The 23,396-nt window shown below is 40.1% G+C and overlaps 1 protein-coding gene across 1 annotated transcript; it reads left to right on the top strand.

The window, feature by feature from the left end:
* Positions 1-19,978: 19,978 nt before the first annotated feature.
* On the top strand, positions 19,979-22,352 carry LOC127104884 (uncharacterized). Its single transcript, XM_051042027.1, has 3 exons — positions 19,979-20,761; positions 20,839-21,783; positions 21,891-22,352. Exons 1-3 carry the CDS (start codon positions 19,979-19,981, stop codon positions 22,350-22,352), a joined length of 2,190 nt encoding a protein of 729 aa, XP_050897984.1.
* Positions 22,353-23,396: the final 1,044 nt, after the last annotated feature.

Raw genomic sequence — 23,396 nt, 5'->3', positions numbered from 1 at the left:
AAATGAAAGTCAACCAAAATCAAGTTCAAACAATTAAGAAGCAAGCTCAATTGGTCTCAAGTTTATATCATGCATCATCATCAATTCACAAGCAAAAGAAGTCAAAGCATGGCAAGGGAGGGCTCAAAGAAGTCAACAGAATGACTTGCATCGAAAGTCAACTCAAACATTTTCAAAAATCACCAGATAAATCATGATCAATCCTAACACCTAGCATGGTAAGCATGTAAAATTTCATCACATTTGGACAAGTGGAAGGCAGTCAATGAAAATCATAAAGTCAAAGCAAATTTGAACATGCTCAATGAAGTCAACAGCAAGACTTAGCTCAAAACCAAACATAATCAATTCCAAAAATCACCAAATAATTCATGCTCAATCAAAATCCATACAATGACATGCATATAAAATTTCAGCTCAATTGGATCATGGGAAGGTGGTCAATTAAAATCAGGAAGTCAAAACAAATTCAATCATGCTCAAAGAAGTCAAACAAACATGTATTAACTTCAAAAAATCATAACTCAATGACAACAGATGAGAAATGAATGGGATCAACACCAATGCAAAGCTTAAGATGTCTAGTATGCACATGTAAAATTTCATGATCATCCAATAAGGTATGAGAATTTCCCAAATGGAATGGCAACATGTATCACACACAGTCAACATTTGACTAGACAGGGGAGAAAAATCTCAAACAATTAGGAAATGGCATAATTAATTCCAGGAAAATTCACACATAAACTAGACATATAAGAGAAGGTTCATGCAAAATTTCACATTAATTGGAGGTCAGGAAGCATGTCAACAAAAATCATGAAATTGCATATCATTGGTGTGACACACATTGTCACACCCTAGTTCAAAAATTCATATCTTAACAACCACATATGATAAATTCAAGAACTCTACATCAAAACAAACATGAATGAGTGTAGATTAACCACAAAAAATTTCAGGGTCATTGGATACATCATTACAATTTCACAAAAGGATTGGCAAAAGGTACAAAATGTGCATACATGTTAAGAAACCTAAAGCCATTAAAAATCCAGCCATGCAAAAATTCTGGAAAAATCATGATAAAATAGTAGACATTCATGTGAATATTATGGAAAAAATTTCATGAATTTTGGAGTTGAAACGAGTGAGAAATGATTTTTAGAAGTTAAGCAATCAATTTGGAATAACATGAGCAAAGTAACATGGTTCAATGGTCAAAGTGTTGACCGAGTGGCAAATCAGTAAATACCAGCTCAATTAAATGAAACGGTGAGTTTAGGCCATGCGAAGGAAATGAGCTGATTGGTTGATTCTCAATGGAACAGTAACATACACACAGCAGTAACCAAACGCGTTCTGGAAAAAAAAAGACCTAGGGCTTGCTACAGTATCCGTACATGTTCATCTTCTCCAAGAATCGTGGAAAATCAAACTACCCAGAACATGAAATTAAGCATGGCAATCAACACAACAAACATCCAGCATCATAAATCCAGCAAGCATTAACATTAAATCGAGCTAATCATCAAGGAATCTTGCAAAATAAAAATGACTAACAATCTTTAAACTCAGATTTCTCCTAGCATAGTTAACCAATTCAAGTGATACAAGGTTCACAATACTCAGCAAGGCAAGGACTACACATGGCATAGCAAAATTTTGAGAAAAGAAGAATTCGAAATCTTACTTGATTTGGAAGAAATGGAGGAGACAGGTGTTGTTTTGATGATACAAGCTCAAACAGGTCCCCCTTATGCTTTGAAATGACGAATGCTTGAAGAAGCTTGGCTCGAACAACTCAAATCCAGCTTGAATCCACACTTGCCATGGCTGAAGCTTGAAGAAAACAGAGCTCGAAATGAGCTTCCAGTGGGTGTTTTACACTTGGAATGAGCTTACAATGATGGCTAGGTGATGAAAAACCAATGGATGCTCGAGTGCTTTCAAGGTTTCAGCAGAAATTGCAAAAATGCAAGAAGAGTGTTTTTTGAGAGAAGAGAGTTTTCTGTGTGTTTGTGTGGCTGCTAGGGCTCACTTTTGGACAGAAAATAAGTTATATATGGACTGTTTAACATCTAATCCAAGTATGCTAAGCAAGCTTAACTCAAATCAACCAATTTGCTAATCTTGCCAATTTGGTCAAATGGTGGTGTGTGGTAGCATGCTGCTCGAATTTGGGCCCTTGGCAAGTCAGAAATGAGGTCCTAAAACAATTCCAAATGGCCAATGTGATAGAAAATGTTTAAATCAAAAAGTCAATTTTGCACCTCTCTTGAAATTAATTAAGTCAAGTCCAAAAATGCCATTTTGATTGGCAATGTTTTAGCACATGAAATTTACATTTTTGGAAAGAGGAGATCAAATGTGGTTTGTAGGAAAAAACCCCACCAAAATTGGCCAAATGGTTTGAGAGATATGGCCCTTTGAAGTTCAAGATTTTGTGAAAATTATTTGATCATATCTTGACAACCATACATGGGAATTGAGAGTTCTTGGACTTTTTGGAAATGGGAGAACAAGAGCTTCAACTTTCATGTTGGGCAAAAATTCATTTGAAGCTTGTATCATGATGTAAGTTTGGGATCAAGAAGTTTCCATTTTTGGCAAATTTGAATTACAGGTCAACTTTCTATTTCGGGAAATTTCTTGTCTGACTTTATTTTCTTCAATGATATTGATTGCCATGATATATGAGGCCTATTGGGACATGAATAAGCTCTCTCAAACCAAATCCATCCATCAAAACCATAAAATCAACCACAGTTGACCAACATTGACTTTCTAGGGTTTCTGACTGATTGTGCATGAACTGAGGGCTTCTGAACATCCAACCCTTGACCAAAACACTTCAAGAGGACCCCTAGGTCATGTGAACATGTTGGACCATGCAATGCTATGCAATGGACCATGATATGCTATGACCTAATATGAGAATGTATGTACAATGATAGGTGCAAATTTGAGGTGCTACGGCTGCCCCTATTCAATCAGCTGGGAACCCGAACGGATGATAGCAATGGCTGTCAGACTTTCAGGGTAAACAGGGATTGAATACCAAAGAACCGTAGAAATTTGCACCGACTGGATATAATACAAAAGAACCACGTCATTTACCGATGACAAACGCATTCAGAAAAGCAAAACCATTTACCGATGGTTGGAAAACTGGAAACTTGATATTTACCGATATCAACTTCAGCAAGACCATTTACCGATGGTTGCTGGGAAAACAAACTTCTGAAAAGAGAAACCATTTACCGATGGTTAAAACTTGATATTTACCGATATCAACTTCAGCAAGACCATTTACCGATGGCTGCTGGGAAACAGATTGATGTAGAGAGGAAGCAAGGTCATTTACCGATGGTGGCTTCAAAGCAAACCTGATATTTACCGATATCAAGGCCATTTACCGATGGCTGCTGCAACTGGGAATTCGATATTTACCGATATCGAAGAAAACTGGGCCATTTACCGATGGCATCTCCGCTTGGGGAGGAACAAAATCTTTGTGGTGATACCAGACAAACCGTTTACCGACGACTTCTGGGGATTTTGATTTTATTAACAAGAGAACAAAGAATGACCAGACATTTACCGATGACTGGGGGTGAGACTCGATGTTTACCGATACCGAAGCAATGGCGTTTACCGACACCAAAAAATGACCAGACATTTACCGATGGCTGGGTGAGACTCGATGTTTACCGACACCAACGGAGAGGAGGAAAACTCAGCCAGACATCATAGGACGAAAGGGAGACTCACGTTTATCGACACCAACGGAGAGGAGGAAAACTCAACCAGACGTCATAAGACGAAAGGGAGACTCACGTTTATCGACACCAACGGAGAGGAGGAAAACTCAACCAGACGTCATAAGACGAAAGGGAGACTCACGTTTATCGACACCAACGGAGAGGAGGAAAACTCAACCAGACGTCATAAGACGAAAGGGAGACTCACGTTTATCGACACCAACGGAGAGGAGGAAAACTCAACCAGACGTCATAAGACGAAAGGGAGACTCACGTTTATCGACACCAACGGAGAGGAGGAAAACTCAACCAGACGTCATAAGACGAAAGGGAGACTCACGTTTATCGACACCAACGGAGAGGAGGAAAACTCAACCAGACGTCATAAGACGAAAGGGAGACTCACGTTTATCGACACCAACGGAGAGGAGGAAAACTCAACCAGACGTCATAAGACGAAAGGGAGACTCACGTTTATCGACACCAACGGAGAGGAGGAAAACTCAACCAGACATCATAGGACGAAAGGGAGACTCACGTTTATCGACACCAACGGAGAGGAGGAAAACTCAACCAGACATCATAGGACGAAAGGGAGACTCACGTTTATCGACACCAACGGAGAGGAGGAAAACTCAACCAGACGTCATAAGACGAAAGGGAGACTCACGTTTATCGACACCAACGGAGAGGAGGAAAACTCAGCCAGACGTCATAGGACGAAAGGGAGACTCACGTTTATCGACACCAACGGAGAGGAGGAAAACTCAGCCAGACGTCATAGGACGAAAGGGAGACTCACGTTTATCGACACCAACGGAGAGGAGGAAAACTCAACCAGACGTCATAAGACGAAAGGGAGACTCACGTTTATCGACACCAACGGAGAGGAGGAAAACTCAACCAGACATCATAGGACGAAAGGGAGACTCACGTTTATCGACACCAACGGAGAGGAGGAAAACTCAACCAGAGAAGGGAGGGCGACGTTATGAACATCGAAAGAGGATGTTTACCGACATCAAAAGAAGACCAGACACTTACGCATGACTGGAAATCACCGAAGGATGGTGTTTACCGACACCAAAGAAGACCAGACACTTACGCATGACTGGAAATCACCGAAGGATGGTGTTTACCGACACCAAAGAAGACCAGACACTTACGCATGACTGGAAATCACCGACAGATGGTGTTTACCGACACCAAAGAAGACCAGACACTTACGCATGACTGGAAATCACCGAAGGATGGTGTTTACCGACACCAAAGAAGACCAGACACTTACGCATGACTGGAAATCACCGACGGATGGTGTTTACCGACACCAAAGAAACAACACACGCGGGTGCTGACGGGATACTGACATCCACAAGATGACAGGGCAAGGTTGAACACTTGCAGGGGGTCTCACTGGGGAACAAGGTCACGACAGCGAGCAAACAGGAAGGAACACCAAGGATACCGGGTTGTAGGTATGAAACGGGTGACCGACCAAACGTGAATTGGTTTGTGTTCCAAAACACTCAACATCCTGAAGAGGGCTAGAAAAGCAGTCTTTGTTAAAGGATGGACATTCGATTCCACAAAGAATACGAATCTTACTCTGCTGGAGATAACAATCGAAAGATTGACCAAAGAGTGCATGAGATATATTTATCTATAGCCGTCAAAACGTAGATAATACACTCGCATGGAAGATTATCCATAACCGGGTTGGAGGTTGTTAAATGGATAAACGACCGCCAAGAAAGGCATCAGGGTACCAGGACTAGGTATGCAAAAGATGACCAATCAAAAAGGATAAAGTTGCTAACTCGGAGCAAATACCCAAAGGTAGGGGAAGACCCAATGGGGACAATACTGCTTGATCAAGGCAAGTATCCAAAGGGGAAAGAAGTATCAATACCACAAGGAGGGGATTACATCTACCGGTTTGTAGGCAGAAAACCACGGAAAAGTAACCAGTCATCATCGGGATGAGCACAAAGGGTTAACTCCAACAAGGGGATGAAAGTGGGATTTTACAACTACCAGCTAGTGGGTAGAAAACCACAAAGATAGGACTTACAGCTACCGGTTTGTAGGTAGAGGCCAACAAAAAGAATGAACCGCAAAGGTTACCTCTGCTAGGGGATGAAAGTGGGATTTTACAACTACCAGCTTGCGGGTAGAAAACCACAAAGATAGGACTTACAACTACCGGTTAGTAGGTAGAGGCCAACAAATTCCACTGAGGATGAGATGAATGAGTGCCGGTTAGTGAGCGACTATTCATTTATGCCCCAGGGAAGCACAAGAGACAGTCAACGGGTAGCCAATTTAGGATCGATCCAAAAAGGCAGACTGAAACAAGACTCATCCTAATGAGGAAAGAACTCAATAGGGAAAACCCATCCCAATGTGTGTTGGGAGGAAACGGAAGCAACCGTCATCCACGAGGATGTATCTCAGTGGGGAAATGGCAGGAAAGGATAGACACTTTCTGCTTAAGGGGTGGCTCTACATGGAGAGATCAGACACACCCATATCTGCTAGGGGAAAATCTACTGGAGAGATCTGTATCAACAAAAAGCAGGAGGTAACAATCAACAGATACCCGGCGACAGCTGCAACATGAGTATCTGAATGCTATGATTATGCATGTATGCATTATATCTAAAATGTATGATGAATGCTGACAAACAGACATGTTCAACACGCGGGTCCGGGAATCAACCGTCCGGAGAGTAAACCAAAGCCACCAGAGAGCAAAGAAAATTCACTGGGGACTGTGATATCAGGGAACATTTATCCTGCAGGGGAGGAAGGCCACCGGAGGCTTCCGGAGGGATCGTCAGTCACAACCGGAGAACAGAGTTCAACATACAGGCGTATGCGCCACAACAACTCGTGATGAAAATCTGAGATACCGAGAAGCAACCAGATCTCTGATGAGAAATACAAAAGCATTGATAAAGCTCCTTACGCGAACAACTCCACTGGGGGATCTATCTGAGGGAATGCCGGATTACGGGGATGTCGATCCTCCAAATACTGAGTCTTCCAAGAAAAGCACCCATGCTGGGGGGAGATGAAGACTGCTCTGCTGGAGAGGCGAAAGTTGAAGTCTTCAGTAAACACTCTGCTAGGGGAGCTGCCCCACAATAATGTCCGAAACAGCAAACTTGCTGGGAATGCCCCTCGGTAGGGCTCAAACAAACCTCTACTGGAAATGCCCCACGATAGGGCCAACAGGGACTTGGAGGAAGAATGTTGTATTGCCGGGAACATGAAGATAAACAACTTCGACCAACACTGCACTGAGCAACCTTGCTGAAGAGAAACCAAAAGAGGTTCGACAGGAGAAAGATAAAGTCATGCTCGAGATACGAACAATTGTCTTACCTGTTGGTAATCATACCACCCTCGGGAGAGCACTGCGGATCTCCTAAGTATCCTTCCATCATTGTGAACGTTCACTTTGTTTAAGAACAATTTTGAAAAATTTGTTTATTTTGAAAACAATGATACCTTATCAATGAAAACATGCAAAACATTTGTTGAGTTGAAACAAATAAGAGTGCAAATAATGGGGTAAAAGCTCAAATCGATGTAATGGAATGGTAGTCTGCAAAGGGCGAGACTCCATGGATCTGTACAAGTTTGAAATCGATGATATATATTGGAGAGGGCTACATTGAACATAATGACCTTTCCTCTACCATTCTGAATTTTCGATGTATTCAAAGCTTCAGTCGACGACGAATCGAGAATCCCTGACGGATGACAGATATAGAGCACAGTCTTGTCAAGATGCAGTTACTTGCCAAATCCCTAATTTTTGCCTAGATTGCCCCAGTGTGAGGTGATCAATCTAGCGGGATGCAAATTCTTTTTCAATGTCTCTAACTTTTGCCTGGATTGCCCTTTCGGGTTTTCAATCCACCGAGACGCTCCTTTTTGCCTAAGTCGCCCTTTGGGGTGTTCGACTTAGCGAGCTGTTTTGCTTTTTCTTTCTTTTTTGTTTTAGGCGAAGTATTTCTTGACTGCATCAGGATTCACAGGACGAGTGAACTTCTTCATCCATTGTAGTAAGTGTTAGAACACCGCCTGAAAAGGCTTTCTTGACCACATATGGACATTCATAGCTTGGGGGTTCACTTGCCCCTGGAGTCGGGTGTGAAAGACAAGACTTTCCTGAGCACAGGGTCATTTTCTCAGAACCCGAGGCTTGACCTTCTTATCGAATGCTTTTTCACTCTCTGCTGATATGACTGACCATGACACATGGCAGTTGATCTCTTCTTCTCGATCGAATTCAGCATCAGTCAACTTGGGACTTTGAGGGTGTTATTTCTCTTTTGTTTTTTTTTCTTTCTTTTTCTTTCTTTTGATTTGGGTTTCTTTTGATTTTGCACCCTCCTCTTTCCTTTTTTTCTTTTTTTTTCTTTTTTTTTCTCTTCTCTTTTTTTTTTTTTTATGCCCCAGTTGGCTGTTCTGCTGATTCTCGAGATGCAGCTGAGTGATCTTCTTTTCTTGCTCAAGAAGTCGGGAAATCTCGTCAGGAATCCCTTCATCATCATCTTCTTCCGCTTCGAATACAGAGAAACAACCTGCATAAAGATTTTGATATGAAAAGCTCTTTGAAAATCAAACAAGACAATCGTTATGCAGATGAAAAGATTGCTTTTATTCTTGTTTTTAAAGGTTTTTTGTGATCACCAATTTCATGCAAAAAGCGAAAAGGGAAAACAAATGGAAAAACAAATGTTTAACATGAATTTATTTGAATGAAAATATCATTGCACAAGATGTTGCCAACAATGTCATCACTTCTCCTTTTGGCATGGGAGAAGGGTTTTTAAACAAAGTGATTACTACTCTGACTTATGAACAACTGCAGGAACGCCCACAGTGACCCAATTGTGATAGATCCCACCGGGGATGACAACCGTCAGTATCTCTTGCATCAGTAGCTTCTGTTTTCTGAACAACCCTTCTGAAGAAAAAGTCGGCGCCAGCCCATGACTCGTTATCTTCAAGCTTGATTAACACGGGGACCTAAATCCTCAAAGCTCAGAATACCTGATCTGACAAGGTCCTGCACCTTACTTTTCAACTGGAAACAACTATCCACGTCATGACCAGGAGCACCCGAATGATACACACAATGCCGTTCAGGCCTATACCACCACCGAGGGTTGACGGGTATAGCCGGCGGGTCTCTGGGAGTAATCAAGTTCCGCTCTATCAACGAGGGATACAGCTCGGCGTAGGACGTGGGGATTGGATCAAAAATGATCTTCTTCCTCTCATTACTCGTACTGGCTTGCTGGGAAACCTGCTGCTGAGAATGATGTTGTTGACGCTGATGCTGCTGAACTGGTCTTCTCTGCTGTTGTTGAGGTTGAGTTACTGGAATAGTCACAGCAGCAGCCTGACGATTCTGTCCTCTGTTTGCACTCCTCCGACAGTGCACAGCATTTGTTTCACTCTCTCCCCTTTTGGGTGCCCCAGAGGATGGCTTCTTAGAACCGGAAGAACTTGAAGAGCCAGGATGGCGAACCGGAGCGCGGGTTGCTCTGACATTAACAGTCTCTGCAGCAAGAGGCTGTTCACTGATTTTGATCCCCTTCAATTCATCATCCACGGCATAATCATCGACGAGAATAGTGACAGCAGCGTTCTCATGAACGGGTACACCCACTGGTGGAGCACGGTGGATTGGTGGAATCACGGCTTCCAGTCTCTGGGCTAAAGCACGCAACTCCTCTTACCCCTGAACAACTCCTTGCATCATTGTCATGAACTGGGCCATGTTTGCCCTCATCTCGGCCAATTCTGCTTGAACCTGATCCATAATCCTCTGATGATTGAGTCTGGTTGAGTAACGGTGCGGAAGACGATCAGCAATCCTGTCTCAGTCAAAACCCAAAGTGAGAAGTCACGTCCCCAAACATGTCTGCAATGCAAGGATGCTATGTGTATGATATGCATATGATGCGAATGCCATTTTATCATGAATGATCCTGAAAAGGATATGCGTATGCGAGTTAACTTTTTTTTTTTCATTTTCATGCATTACTATTTTTTTGGAAAATAAACATGCTATGCTGCAAATGATGGAGCCAAGACTGGCAGGAACTGGCATTTGAGGAACCATCTGAAACCCCAAAGTCATCTGAGGAGCTGGCATCTGAACCCAAGTCTGGAGCACTGAGTCACCATCTGAGCGAGTACCCTCAAATTCAGCCCAGGGATCCGAAATAAACGGAACCCTATGATCAATACCAGGGTCAAACCTCTGGCATCCGGAAATATAGCTCGTAGTCACTATCAGTACCAGGAGTCACCAACTGTACCTGTTAAAATGATCATTCCCTCCCCACTCACGGGTGTAGTCTAGGTCAGGGTAAGGTCGAGAGAAACGCAGCATAAATAACCTTTCGCAGAATATCATCCTGTGCACACCCGATGTATGCACCGATAATATCCCACCAGGGTCTGAACTGCTCGTGATATCAATGTTCCGCTAAGTGGTGCAATACCACCCGCTTCCCATGAATCACTCTATTCCTAGGTATCCTAGATTTCACTCATGGTCTGGGTATTGGACCTTTTACCTCAAGTAACTCCCACCCCGAACAGAGAAACACAGTCAGCCAGCAAATGAATAGGAATGAATGCAAACAGTAATGCACACGATAAATGCAAACAGCAAATGCAAATATATACAAATAAATGCAATAAATAAAGCATCACAAAGCAACCAAAGCCCTAACCTAGAGAGCGCTAGGAGAGACTCGCTCAGGGAAGATGGACCAGCAAGAGGTCAACTTCTCTATGATCCCCAGCAGAGTCGCCAGCTGTCGCATCACGCGAAAAACCGGCGGGAAAACAAGAACAACAGAGCCGCCACCGTACGTTATTTATCCCAAAAGAGGGAAAGGAAACGCTCAGAGTAAACCTGGGAAAAGACATGGTCTCGCGACCAAAGAGGATGGGTTCGGGAGTCGGTTATGCGAAGGGAAGGTATTAGCACTCCTACGCATCCGTCGTACTCGACGGGATCCACGCACAATAGAAAGGAAAATGGTTGCTAAAAACACTGCTCAAACTCACACACACTGGCTGAAAAGAGACAAAAGAAACTGACTGAAACTGACTCGGCAGGACATCGTATCCTGGGCCTACTTAGTCTATCAGGCATAGACATCAGAGTCGAAGTAGTTCGGACTGGGGAAACGACACATGCTCGCTAGGATATCGCATCCTATGCATACGTATCTTCTCGGACGAGAGAGGAATCAGAGCATTCGTAGCTCGGCTAACACGCACACAAACAAACACAGGCAAAGGCAAACATGGAGCCCGAATGCCAATCACTGGACTTACATCAGCATCCGAACCAAAACACACAAGAAGGCAAACATGGAGCCTGAATGCCAATCACTGGGCTTACATCAGCATCCGAACCAAAACACACAAGAAGGCAAACATGGAGCTTGAATGCCAATCACTGGGCTTACATCAGCATCCGAACCAACAAACACACACAAGGGTGGTTAAGACACAAAAGGTTGAAAAAGAAAAAGGGCGCCCGGAGAGATCAGCTCAATCTCCTGCCTACATACTTCATCTGGTATGAAGATCAGGGCGATGTAGTTCCCCTACGCAGGGAAAAAGGACTAGCCTAACCAGATAACAGAGGGAGACGCAACACTAGGGAGACTACGACTCGAGCCTAGATGTTGTCATGCAAAATCGTCCCTAAGTTAAGGTTTCTAGCTAACTGGCACAAGGGCCAACCTATCCTAGACACGGCTTGCACAGGAAGCAAGGGTCTCGATTGCAACTAGGGCAAGAGAAAGGGGAGGTCTCAATCGCAACGAGGGCGAGAGAAGAGAAATAGTGTTAGTTGTTAGTCAAACTCGACAAGACATCGCATCTCGTGCCTACGTATCTCATCTGAACATGAGAATCAGAGTGGCCGTAGTTCGGCTACGGAGGGACAAAGGTCTCGATTGCAACTAGGGCAAGAGAAAGGGAAAGTCTCGATCGCAACGAGGGCGAGAGAAAGGAAAAGGCTCGATCGCAACGAGGGCGAGAGAAAGGAAAAGGCTCGATCGCAACGAGGGCGAGAGAAAGGAAAAGGCTCGATCGCAACGAGGGCGAGAGAAAGGAAAAGGCTCGATCGCAACGAGGGCGAGAGAAAGGAAAAGGCTCGATCGCAACGAGGGCGAGAGAAAGGATCGCAACGAGGGCGAAAGCAAACAAGGATTAGTCTAAACTAAACCTAACTTGCACAGGAAGCAAGTCAAACAAACATACAAGCACAGGTAGCACACACTATATACACACAAGGGGCTCACACAAGGGTTAGGTTTTAGTCGAGGGGTCATATCAACCTCAACAAACAAACCTCTGGAAGTGGGTGATGGTGCTCTTAACCTTGCCATTGAAGGGCTAAGGTGAAGCAGATGAAAGGAGATGAGGGGTGTGCCTCATTGCTCTTATCCCTGGCCAGGGAGAGCATTTGACAAGAATGTGTGGGTTCAGAAAGTGGGAACCCTTCTACACATTTGATACTGACTCAACTGTGCAATTTGTACAAGATCTTGGGTTTGTATCTGCAATGCATCAACACAGTGGTGTGAGCAAAACAGAAGACACACTGAATAGCAGGGGATAGGTTGCTTATCCCTTGGTTCTGCCAATTGCCTCTTCACTTAGGAGGTCTTTGACTCTGTACAAGGACAAATTAAACATACACAAACATTGCCTCTTAAGGAGGACTTCAGACAGTTGCCTGGCCAAGTAACAGGCCAGGTCTTCCAAACTACATGAAGAAAAAGGAATTATACCTCAAGCAAGTTGCTAAATAGCAAAGCAAAGCAAGTTCAAAGAACTTAAGCAACTAATGGTACCTGAAATAGTCAAACCAATCAGTTCACAGTTCACAAACAAAACAAAAGGAAACAGACATCAATAGGTAATCAGAAGCAAATGAATGTGCAAGGCACAAGACTTAGGCATGTGAGCCAAGTCACCTACAAAACAAACAAAATTAAACAATGCTATTCAAGCAAGCTCAACCAAAAGAAATTGATCTTATTGGTCATTTGGTGTTCAACCTGAAAACATAAGCTCAAAAGTGAGTACCAGGACCACTAGGGCAAGCCTAGGGTCAAAAGAGAATGAAAAAGTTAAAACAGCAAATGAAAGTCAACCAAAATCAAGTTCAAACAATTAAGAAGCAAGCTCAATTGGTCTCAAGTTTATATCATGCATCATCATCAATTCACAAGCAAAAGAAGTCAAAGCATGGCAAGGGAGGGCTCAAAGAAGTCAACAGAATGACTTGCATCGAAAGTCAACTCAAACATTTTCAAAAATCACCAGATAAATCATGATCAATCCTAACACCTAGCATGGTAAGCATGTAAAATTTCATCACATTTGGACAAGTGGAAGGCAGTCAATGAAAATCATAAAGTCAAAGCAAATTTGAACATGCTCAATGAAGTCAACAGCAAGACTTAGCTCAAAACCAAACATAATCAATTCCAAAAATCACCAAATAATTCATGCTCAATCAAAATCCATACAATGACATGCATATAAAATTTCAGCTCAATTGGATCATGGGAAGGTGGTCAATTAAAATCAGGAAGTCAAAACAAATTCAATCATGCTCAAAGAAGTCAAACAAACATGTATTAACTTCAAAAAATCATAACTCAATGACAACAGATGAGAAATGAATGGGATCAATACCAATGCAAAGCTTAAGATGTCTAGTATGCACATGTAAAATTTCATGATCATCCAATAAGGTATGAGAATTTCCCAAATGGAATGGCAACATGTATCACACACAGTCAACATTTGACTAGACAGGGGAGAAAAATCTCAAACAATTAGGAAATGGCATAATTAATTCCAGGAAAATTCACACATAAACTAGACATATAAGAGAAGGTTCATGCAAAATTTCACATTAATTGGAGGTCAGGAAGCATGTCAACAAAAATCATGAAATTGCATATCATTGGTGTGACACACATTGTCACACCCTAGTTCAAAAATTCATATCTTAACAACCACATATGATAAATTCAAGAACTCTACATCAAAACAAACATGAATGAGTGTAGATTAACCACAAAAAATTTCAGGGTCATTGGATACATCATTACAATTTCACAAAAGGATTGGCAAAAGGTACAAAATGTGCATACATGTTAAGAAACCTAAAGCCATTAAAAATCCAGCCATGCAAAAATTCTGGAAAAATCATGATAAAATAGTAGACATTCATGTGAATATTATGGAAAAAATTTCATGAATTTTGGAGTTGAAACGAGTGAGAAATGATTTTTAGAAGTTAAGCAATCAATTTGGAATAACATGAGCAAAGTAACATGGTTCAATGGTCAAAGTGTTGACCGAGTGGCAAATCAGTAAATACCAGCTCAATTAAATGAAACGGTGAGTTTAGGCCATGCGAAGGAAATGAGCTGATTGGTTGATTCTCAATGGAACAGTAACATACACACAGCAGTAACCAAACGCGTTCTGGAAAAAAAAAGACCTAGGGCTTGCTACAGTATCCGTACATGTTCATCTTCTCCAAGAATCGTGGAAAATCAAACTACCCAGAACATGAAATTAAGCATGGCAATCAACACAACAAACATCCAGCATCATAAATCCAGCAAGCATTAACATTAAATCGAGCTAATCATCAAGGAATCTTGCAAAATAAAAATGACTAACAACCTTTAAACTCAGATTTCTCCTAGCATAGTTAACCAATTCAAGTGATACAAGGTTCACAATACTCAGCAAGGCAAGGACTACACATGGCATAGCAAAATTTTGAGAAAAGAAGAATTCGAAATCTTACTTGATTTGGAAGAAATGGAGGAGACAGGTGTTGTTTTGATGATACAAGCTCAAACAGGTCCCCCTTATGCTTTGAAATGACGAATGCTTGAAGAAGCTTGGCTCGAACAACTCAAATCCAGCTTGAATCCACACTTGCCATGGCTGAAGCTTGAAGAAAACAGAGCTCGAAATGAGCTTCCAGTGGGTGTTTTACACTTGGAATGAGCTTACAATGATGGCTAGGTGATGAAAAACCAATGGATGCTCGAGTGCTTTCAAGGTTTCAGCAGAAATTGCAAAAATGCAAGAAGAGTGTTTTTTGAGAGAAGAGAGTTTTCTGTGTGTTTGTGTGGCTGCTAGGGCTCACTTTTGGACAGAAAATAAGTTATATATGGACTGTTTAACATCTAATCCAAGTATGCTAAGCAAGCTTAACTCAAATCAACCAATTTGCTAATCTTGCCAATTTGGTCAAATGGTGGTGTGTGGTAGCATGCTGCTCGAATTTGGGCCCTTGGCAAGTCAGAAATGAGGTCCTAAAACAATTCCAAATGGCCAATGTGATAGAAAATGTTTAAATCAAAAAGTCAATTTTGCACCTCTCTTGAAATTAATTAAGTCAAGTCCAAAAATGCCATTTTGATTGGCAATGTTTTAGCACATGAAATTTACATTTTTGGAAAGAGGAGATCAAATGTGGTTTGTAGGAAAAAACCCCACCAAAATTGGCTAAATGGTTTGAGAGATATGGCCCTTTGAAGTTCAAGATTTTGTGAAAATGATTTGATCATATCTTGACAACCATACATGGGAATTGAGAGTTCTTGGACTTTTTGGAAATGGGGGAACAAGAGCTTCAACTTTCATGTTGGGAAAAAATTCATTTGAAGCTTGTATCATGATGTAAGTTTGGGATCAAGAAGTTTCCATTTTTGGCAAATTTGAATTACAGGTCAACTTTCTATTTCGGGAAATTTCTTGTCTGACTTTATTTTCTTCAATGATATTGATTGCCATGATATATGAGGCCTATTGGGACATGAATAAGCTCTCTCAAACCAAATCCATCCATCAAAACCATAAAATCAACCACAGTTGACCAACTTTGACTTTCTAGGGTTTCTGACTGATTGTGCATGAACTGAGGGCTTCTGAACATCCAACCCTTGACCAAAACACTTCAAGAGGACCCCTAGGTCATGTGAACATGTTGGACCAACCCTAGGGCCTTGGCTCCTTGAGAAACACACTTGCTTGCTTGGTTGACTGATCTCCTGATCAGTTTGACCTAATTTCTTGATTTGCCTGCACTTGAGGCAACTGGGACAATGCAATGCTATGCAATGGACCATGATATGCTATGACCTAATATGAGAATGTATGTACAATGATAGGTGCAAATTTGAGGTGCTACAACACCTATCTGAGTCCGGTCAATAAAACTATAGGCAAATAAACACAAGTTAGAGGTCATGACTAGTAAGCCAAACTCCTAAAAATTGCCATGCCAAAAGGCCTTGTATGGACTTTAGGTTTTTTGTTTGACCAAGAAGCAACCTATCTTGGACTCAAAGCAACTCACTTGATCATGGATCAAGTTGAGTTTGATTTGGATCAAAGAAGGTTAAGCCTCTCATATGTCAAGACCAACCATAAGACATTAACTAATTGGCCAAAATAAAAAGAAAATGAGATGAAGATGAAATGAATGGAAAGAGAATTCAAAGGTCAAACACAATTGGTCAAAAGTGAATCAAATCATCATCAACCAATGCTAAACAGAAGAGAAATGAAGATTACAAGTCAACAAGTCAAACATATTTTTTTTGGTATTTTTGGAATTAAAATAAAATGTAAAATAAAATAAACAAAATATGGTCAAACCTCAAATTCAATTCAAATCAACTTCAACAAGTCCAATTAAATTTTCAAAGGTCTAACATGGTCAAACAAGCTTTGACAAATTTTTTCAACAATTTTTGAAATCAGAAACTATTTTAAAACAATGAAAAATAATGAAAAATAACACAAATGAATTAAAATCTCAAATAAATCTCAAATCAATTAAGAAATTGATGAGACCATTTTTCATTGACTTATCATGATCCATATGTGTTAAGAAAATATTTTTGGCTTTTTCAGATGTCAAAAAGTATTTTAAAATGAATTAAAACTAATAAAAACCAAATAATTCACAAAAAATATTAAATGAAGTTACAAAAATAATTAAAAATCAAAATATGAAACTAAATTTTTCAAGAATTTTTTTGACATTGGTCTCATATTTTTGTGACTTCAAATAAAATATTTATGAATTTTTGAAAATAAAAGGAATTAAATGAAATTAAAAAAAAAACAGAAAATCACAAAAATGCGCTGCCATTGGATCTTTTCATTAATCGTCGTGGCATTGATCCTAAGGCTCAGAGGCGCGGACACACCATGATCCAAAGTCAAGCGTGCAACATTTTGAATTAAAACAAGTCATAACAATGCAAGGCCATGATTAAATCATTTGAGAGAGATCCAAGGGATGAGAGGCTCCCACGTGGGGATGGTGGTGGAAACCACCATCTTCTCTGGCCAGCCAACTAATTTCGGCCACCACGCGCAGGGATTTCAACTTCAATGAAAATGAAAAAGCAAGGTATCAAAATGAAGTTGGGGTGATGTACATCACCCCTGTAACCATGGATCCTTCTCAATGTTCCTATTTAGAGAGAAACAAGAGCTTGAAGATCATGGTGCTTGATCTGAAATGGCACGATTTATGAAATTAAGACCACCACTGGCCTGCCTCATGCTTGAGGACTTCATAAAATAGTTCAAACCAATGCAATTCACATTATATAACAGGATATGAATCAAATAAGTTTGGTGATATACCTCTGAAATGGAGCTTCAAACAACACGAATTCTTCAAGCTTTTGATCCAATTTTGATCTAGAGATGTAATGATGATGCAAGGCTAAGGAATTAAGACTTGAAGATCAACTAATGATGTTGAAATTCAAGCTTGAAATTGAAAATGAAAATGAAAACTGAAATTCCTTTGAGTGAGGGTTTGGTTTTCAATCCAGCAGCGTTTCAGATCTCCTTCAGGTTGTGGAATGAAGCTCAAGGCACTTCTATTTATAGTTGAACTTGATGCAATGCTTGCTTTCCTTCGTGTGCATGAATTTTGGATCCTCCATGCATGGGCCTGTACAGGCGCATGTGAGGCCCAAAAGTGAATGGAAATCCATGATGAACTCATATGCAAGTGAATTGGACATGTAATTGGAGTTGCATTTGCTTGCACACGAAGTTTCAATGTGAATTACATAAATGAACATAAGCATTAAGCCCTTCGAAACTCCCACATGGAAAATCCAAAAATGGTCATGTGAGTAATGGTTGGAAAGCTCTTGGAATAAGAAAAAAAGTTATGTTGGGAAAAATCCATTTGGAGTTTGTAAATTTATGAAAACTGGCTGTGAAGTTTGGGGTACAAAACATGTCTAGGTTTCCTTTGAAAAATTGTGCCAAAACCAAACAACTTCAAATCCTCCTGTTTCAATGATGCAAACCTTAAATGGAAACACCTCCAACATAAAAGTTGTAGATCTTTTCAAGATGATTAATTTAGACTTAAATTTGGCCTTATTTGGATTTTTAATGAGAAAGTTATGGGCACTTGAAGTTTGACATTTTTCAAATTCAATGACTTTGGTCCAAAGTGACCTATAATGTTTTGTATTATAACATGTGTTTATTTTAGGATTATTAAATTTTGTACAACATAACATTTGAATTATACGTCTTAAGCTTTCCAATGCAATTGGTCTCACCTCAAAATCATAAAAATTAAGGAAGTTAGATCCTTGGGAAGTTGACCCAAAATTAGGGTTTCAGTCAAAATGACCTATAATGTTTTGAAATGAATGATGACATTAAAAGTTTAAAATGAATTTTTTATGAACATGTAAGTTTTTCATATGGTTCTTAAGAACATTTTTTCTCGTGGGGTCATCTTCATTTGACAAACACATCAAATGTTGTTCTCAGTGATCTTCAGTTTAGTCATATGACTTGACTGGTCAACTTCTCAAGGCCAAACTTTAAATCTTGATGAATGAATGTTTGAGGATACTCACATAGGCTCATAGATGCATAAAATAATGGGTTAAATACACTTTTCCCCCCTGTAATGTTAGCGAGTTTAGGATTACCCCCCTGTAAAAATATTTTTTGTAAACCCCCCCTTATGTTATGTAGATTCCTTCATAGAACCCCCTAATATCCAGGTGGCATGGAATCTAATAAGAGGTCCTACACCTGGCATATTTTTAATTTTGTTAAAGTGATTATGTGTCATTTTACACTTTTTAATTTCAAATACCCCCTTAGAAAATTAGGGTTCTGAACATAGCAGGGAAGACGAAGACGAAATTTCCAGGGGAAGACGAAGACGAAGAAGAAGAATGCAGGGAACGAAGCAAACGAGAAAGACGACCGCAGTGAAGACGAAGATGAAGACAACCTCAGCGAATACGAAGAAGCGATCCAGCTCAGTGAAGACGAGCTCAGTGAAGTGTCCAAAGTCCGAGGTTAGTAAAAATTTGAAGTTCATCAATGTCGTAGGGTAAAATTTTGAAATCAACAATCTTTGACATGTGGGTATAATATATTGACAGGATTCACAACACTTTAGTGTTACACTCCACCATGGGGGTGAATTTTACAGGGTTTTTGAAGAAGAAATTATATACAGAGGGGGTACGGATACGACAGTTAATGGGATACATGTTTCAAATTGGAACATGGATAACATTGAGAAGTTGTTGAGTAGGTTAGGGTATAAGGCTGATTGTGTTAGGGTATGGACAAAAGTTTTAGAAATTCAAGATGGTTTTTTTCTGATTAGGAAAGATGATGCTGTTGATGATTTTGCTCTATACTTTAGTGCAATGAATGTGAAAGGAGATTTGTATGTTGAACATAGTACTGGGAACATGGACCCTGCTGATAGGGAACCTAAATGTGTGAATGATGATGACCACCCCCCTGATAATGGAATTGATGGGTTAGATGAGGAGAAGGTAGAGGGGTTAGATGACAGTGAAGATGAAAGAGCTACTGCTTACTTTGATGGTTTTGAAGGAATAGATGTTACTAAGCCTATTAGGTGGGAGCCCAATAACAGTATGGAGGAGCCCAATAAGAGTATGGATTCAGATGATGTATACTATAGTGATGAGTTGAATAGTTCTGACCCAGATGATTCTTGTGATGAAGAAAGGCCCAAGTATGCTAGGTTTAGGAAATAGCATCTAAACAAAGACTTTATATTCAAGTGGGGTATGGAATTCAACACACTTGATGACTTTAGGGCAGCTATCCGTGAGTGGTCAGTGCTTAATGGGAGGGAAATTTCTTTTGTGAAAAATGAGGGAGATAGGCTAAGGGTGGTGTGTAAGCATAAATGTGGGTTTTTAGTCTTATGCTCTAAGGTGGGCCACAAGGAGACTTTTGCTATAAAAACACTTGTACATAAGCACACATGTGCTAGGGTTTTGAACAACAAGTCTGCTAGCTCAAAGTGGGTGGCCAAGCATGTGGTAAAGAGGATGCAAACTTCTGATACAGTCAGGATAAGAGACATCATCCAAGATATGAGGCAAACATATTCTGTGGGTATTACTGTTGCAAAAGCATGGAGGGCTAAGCTAATTGCGAAGAAGATAATTGAAGGTGATGCTGACAATCAGTATGCTTCCATATGGAGGTATGCAGAAGAACTAAGAAGGGTAAACCATGGCAACACTGTGAAGATAAATGTAGAAAGACCTAGTCCATCCATACAACCAAGGTTTGGGTCATTTTATTTCTGTTTTGATGGCTGTAAGAAAGGCTTTATTCATGGATGCAGACCATTTGTGGGGGTTGATGGATGTCACTTAAAGACCAAGTATGGTGGACAGTTACTTATTGCTGTAGGCAGGGATGCTAATGATCAATACTTCCCTTTGGCATTTGGTGTGGTTGAAAATGAAACAAAGGAGAGTTGGAGATGGTTTATACAACTACTAATGGAGGACATTGGTCAGGATAGAAGATATGTATTTATCTCTGATCAACAGAAGGTATGTATTTAACTCTATCTTTCTGTTGCAAATTATTCTATTCTCTAAATGTTAAAAAAATTTCTATTTTGTATCAGGGACTTGTGGCTGTATTTGAAGAATTGTCTGATACTATTGAGCATAGATTATGTCTTAGGCACTTGTATGCTAATTTCAAGAAAAGGTTTGGTGGAGGAGCCCTTATTAGAGATTTAATGATGGGAGCTGCTAAAGCCACATACTATCAGGCATGGGTCCAAAAGATGAATGAATTGAAGAATGCAGATCCCAATGCTTGGACTTGGTTGATGGCTGTTCCTACCAAAAGCTGGTGTAAGCATGCCTTTTCTTTTTACCCTAAATGTGATACATTGATGAATAATATCTCAGAGTCTTTTAATGCTACCATTCTAGCTGCTAGGGACAAACCTATACTCACAATGTGTGAGTGGATAAGAAAATATCTGATGAATAGGTTATCCACCTCTGCAAGTAAACTAGAAAATTGGCCACATAAGGTGATGCCAATACCTAGGAGAAGGTTAGATAATGAGGTGTTCAGGAGTGGTCATTGGTTGCCAACATGGTCAATTGCTGAGACTTTTCAGGTTACACATAGTTACAACACACATGAATTTATTGTTGACATTGCTAAAAGGTCATGTAGTTGTAATTTTTGGGAATTAGTAGGAATTCCATGTAGGCATGTTGTAGCTGCTCTGAGTTATAGAAAGCAAAACCCTGATGAATTTGTTGATGCTTGTTACACAAGAGAAAAGTTTGCACTATGTTATGGATTTTCAGTAAGTCCAATCAATGGTCAAGATATGTGGCCAGAAGTTGAGATGGAACCACCTCTACCACCTGCATATAAAAATGGTCCTGGTAGACCTAAGAAGATTAGGATAAGAGAAAGTGGAGAGGATGGTGCAAGGAAGAGAAGATCTGGTGTTGCATATAAGTGCACCAAATGTGATAATTTTGGTCACAATGCTATGACTTGTAAGGCTACCACTCAGGATCCCAATGCACTTAAAAGAAAGGTAATTCATTGTGATATACATTTTGTCTTACATTCTACATTCTGTCTTACATTCTTCATTGTGATATGCATTGTGATGACAACCATACATTGTGTCTTACATTGTAGAGAAAACCTAAAAAAGGACATGTGCCAACTGCAACTGATATGCCAACTGCAAATGATATGCCAACTGCATCTGATATGCCTGCCCCAACTGCAACTGATATGCCAACTGCAAATGATATGCCAACTGCAATTGATGTGCCAACTGCAAATGATATGCCAACTGCAAATGATATGCCAACTGCAACTGATATGACTGTTCCAACAAATGTGCCTGTTCCAACTGATCCACAGCCTCCAACTGATATGCCTGTTCCAACTATTATGAGTCAAACAGGATCTAGTGTGGCTGCCTCAATCACAAAACAATCCAGAAAAAGGGTTGAAAAAAAACCTATCATCAAAAGAAGGCAAAGTGAGAGGATCAAGTTGAGTTGGTTTAAAAGACCCATAACAGGTGAAGGAATATCTAGTGACAAACCAATTACCCTACCAGAAAATGAAGACATACCCACTTCAAAATGAGGGACTGATTATTATGTTTCTGCTATGTATTTTGTAATCCTTTTGGAAAACTCTTTTGTAATGCCAACTGATCTTTGAAGACATGTATTTTGTAATCCTTTTAGTATATCAAAATGGGATGTAACATGCATAATTGAAATTCAGTTACTCACCTTCAATGGATGCCATTTGCCATTGGATGCTAACTCTTCAATGGATGCTAACTCTGCAAGTGTCTGTACATTTACAGTTTGGTTACTATGTGCTCTCAAAACAATTGCTCCAACACTGCTTTTTGATCTGTGTTCAATTGTTTTCCCTCAATGAATTCGTGTTTTTGCACTGCTGTTGTAACCTGTCTTTTATATGCTGCAAAAACAGTTGCTGTTATACCACAAAACAGCTTTATGTATTGATACATGATAGTGTGCATCGATGCATACTGTAAGTAATGTAAATTTTGGTGAAATTTATTATTCATGTATCGATGCAAAAATCGTGTGTATCGATGCAAGTGCTTATTACACTAGTATGTATCGATGCCTGGTGCGTATGTATTGATACACAGGCTGTTTCAATTTGTCATGTATCGATGCAGGGATCGTGTGTATCGATGCATAGAGTATTTTGTCTTCCATGTATTGATGCATGGCTCGTATGCATCGATGCATACTGAACAGAAAGGTTTTGTGATTTATTTCATGCTGTATGTATCGATGCAGAGGCTTTATGTATCGATGCTTATTGATATAAAATGCATTTTAATTGATATTTAAAGGGAAATATCAATGTAGGGAAAACGCCAATTCTAAGTTCTAGTTTGCTAGTGTGAGTGGAGTTTGCATCATGACTGTAGGCATATGCCTCATTAAGTAGGTACAAGCATTGCAAAATTTGGTTGATATTCCTCTCAGAGACATAGAGACAAGCTAAAATTGCATGTTTAACTGCTTCCAAAATTGATTTTGAGAGATCTAAAGCTCCATTACAAGTTGAGATATAACTTTTTGCAATTTTGCTCTTTCATTATGATATAACTTTTTTCTGTCATTATTGGTAGATTGA

The sequence above is a fragment of the Lathyrus oleraceus genome, chromosome 1, assembly GCF_024323335.1.
Source record: "Lathyrus oleraceus cultivar Zhongwan6 chromosome 1, CAAS_Psat_ZW6_1.0, whole genome shotgun sequence".
In the NCBI taxonomy this organism is placed as follows: Eukaryota; Viridiplantae; Streptophyta; class Magnoliopsida; order Fabales; family Fabaceae; genus Lathyrus; species Lathyrus oleraceus.
Note: the sequence above shows the minus strand (reverse complement) of the source record. Positions and strands in the feature narration are given on the sequence as shown.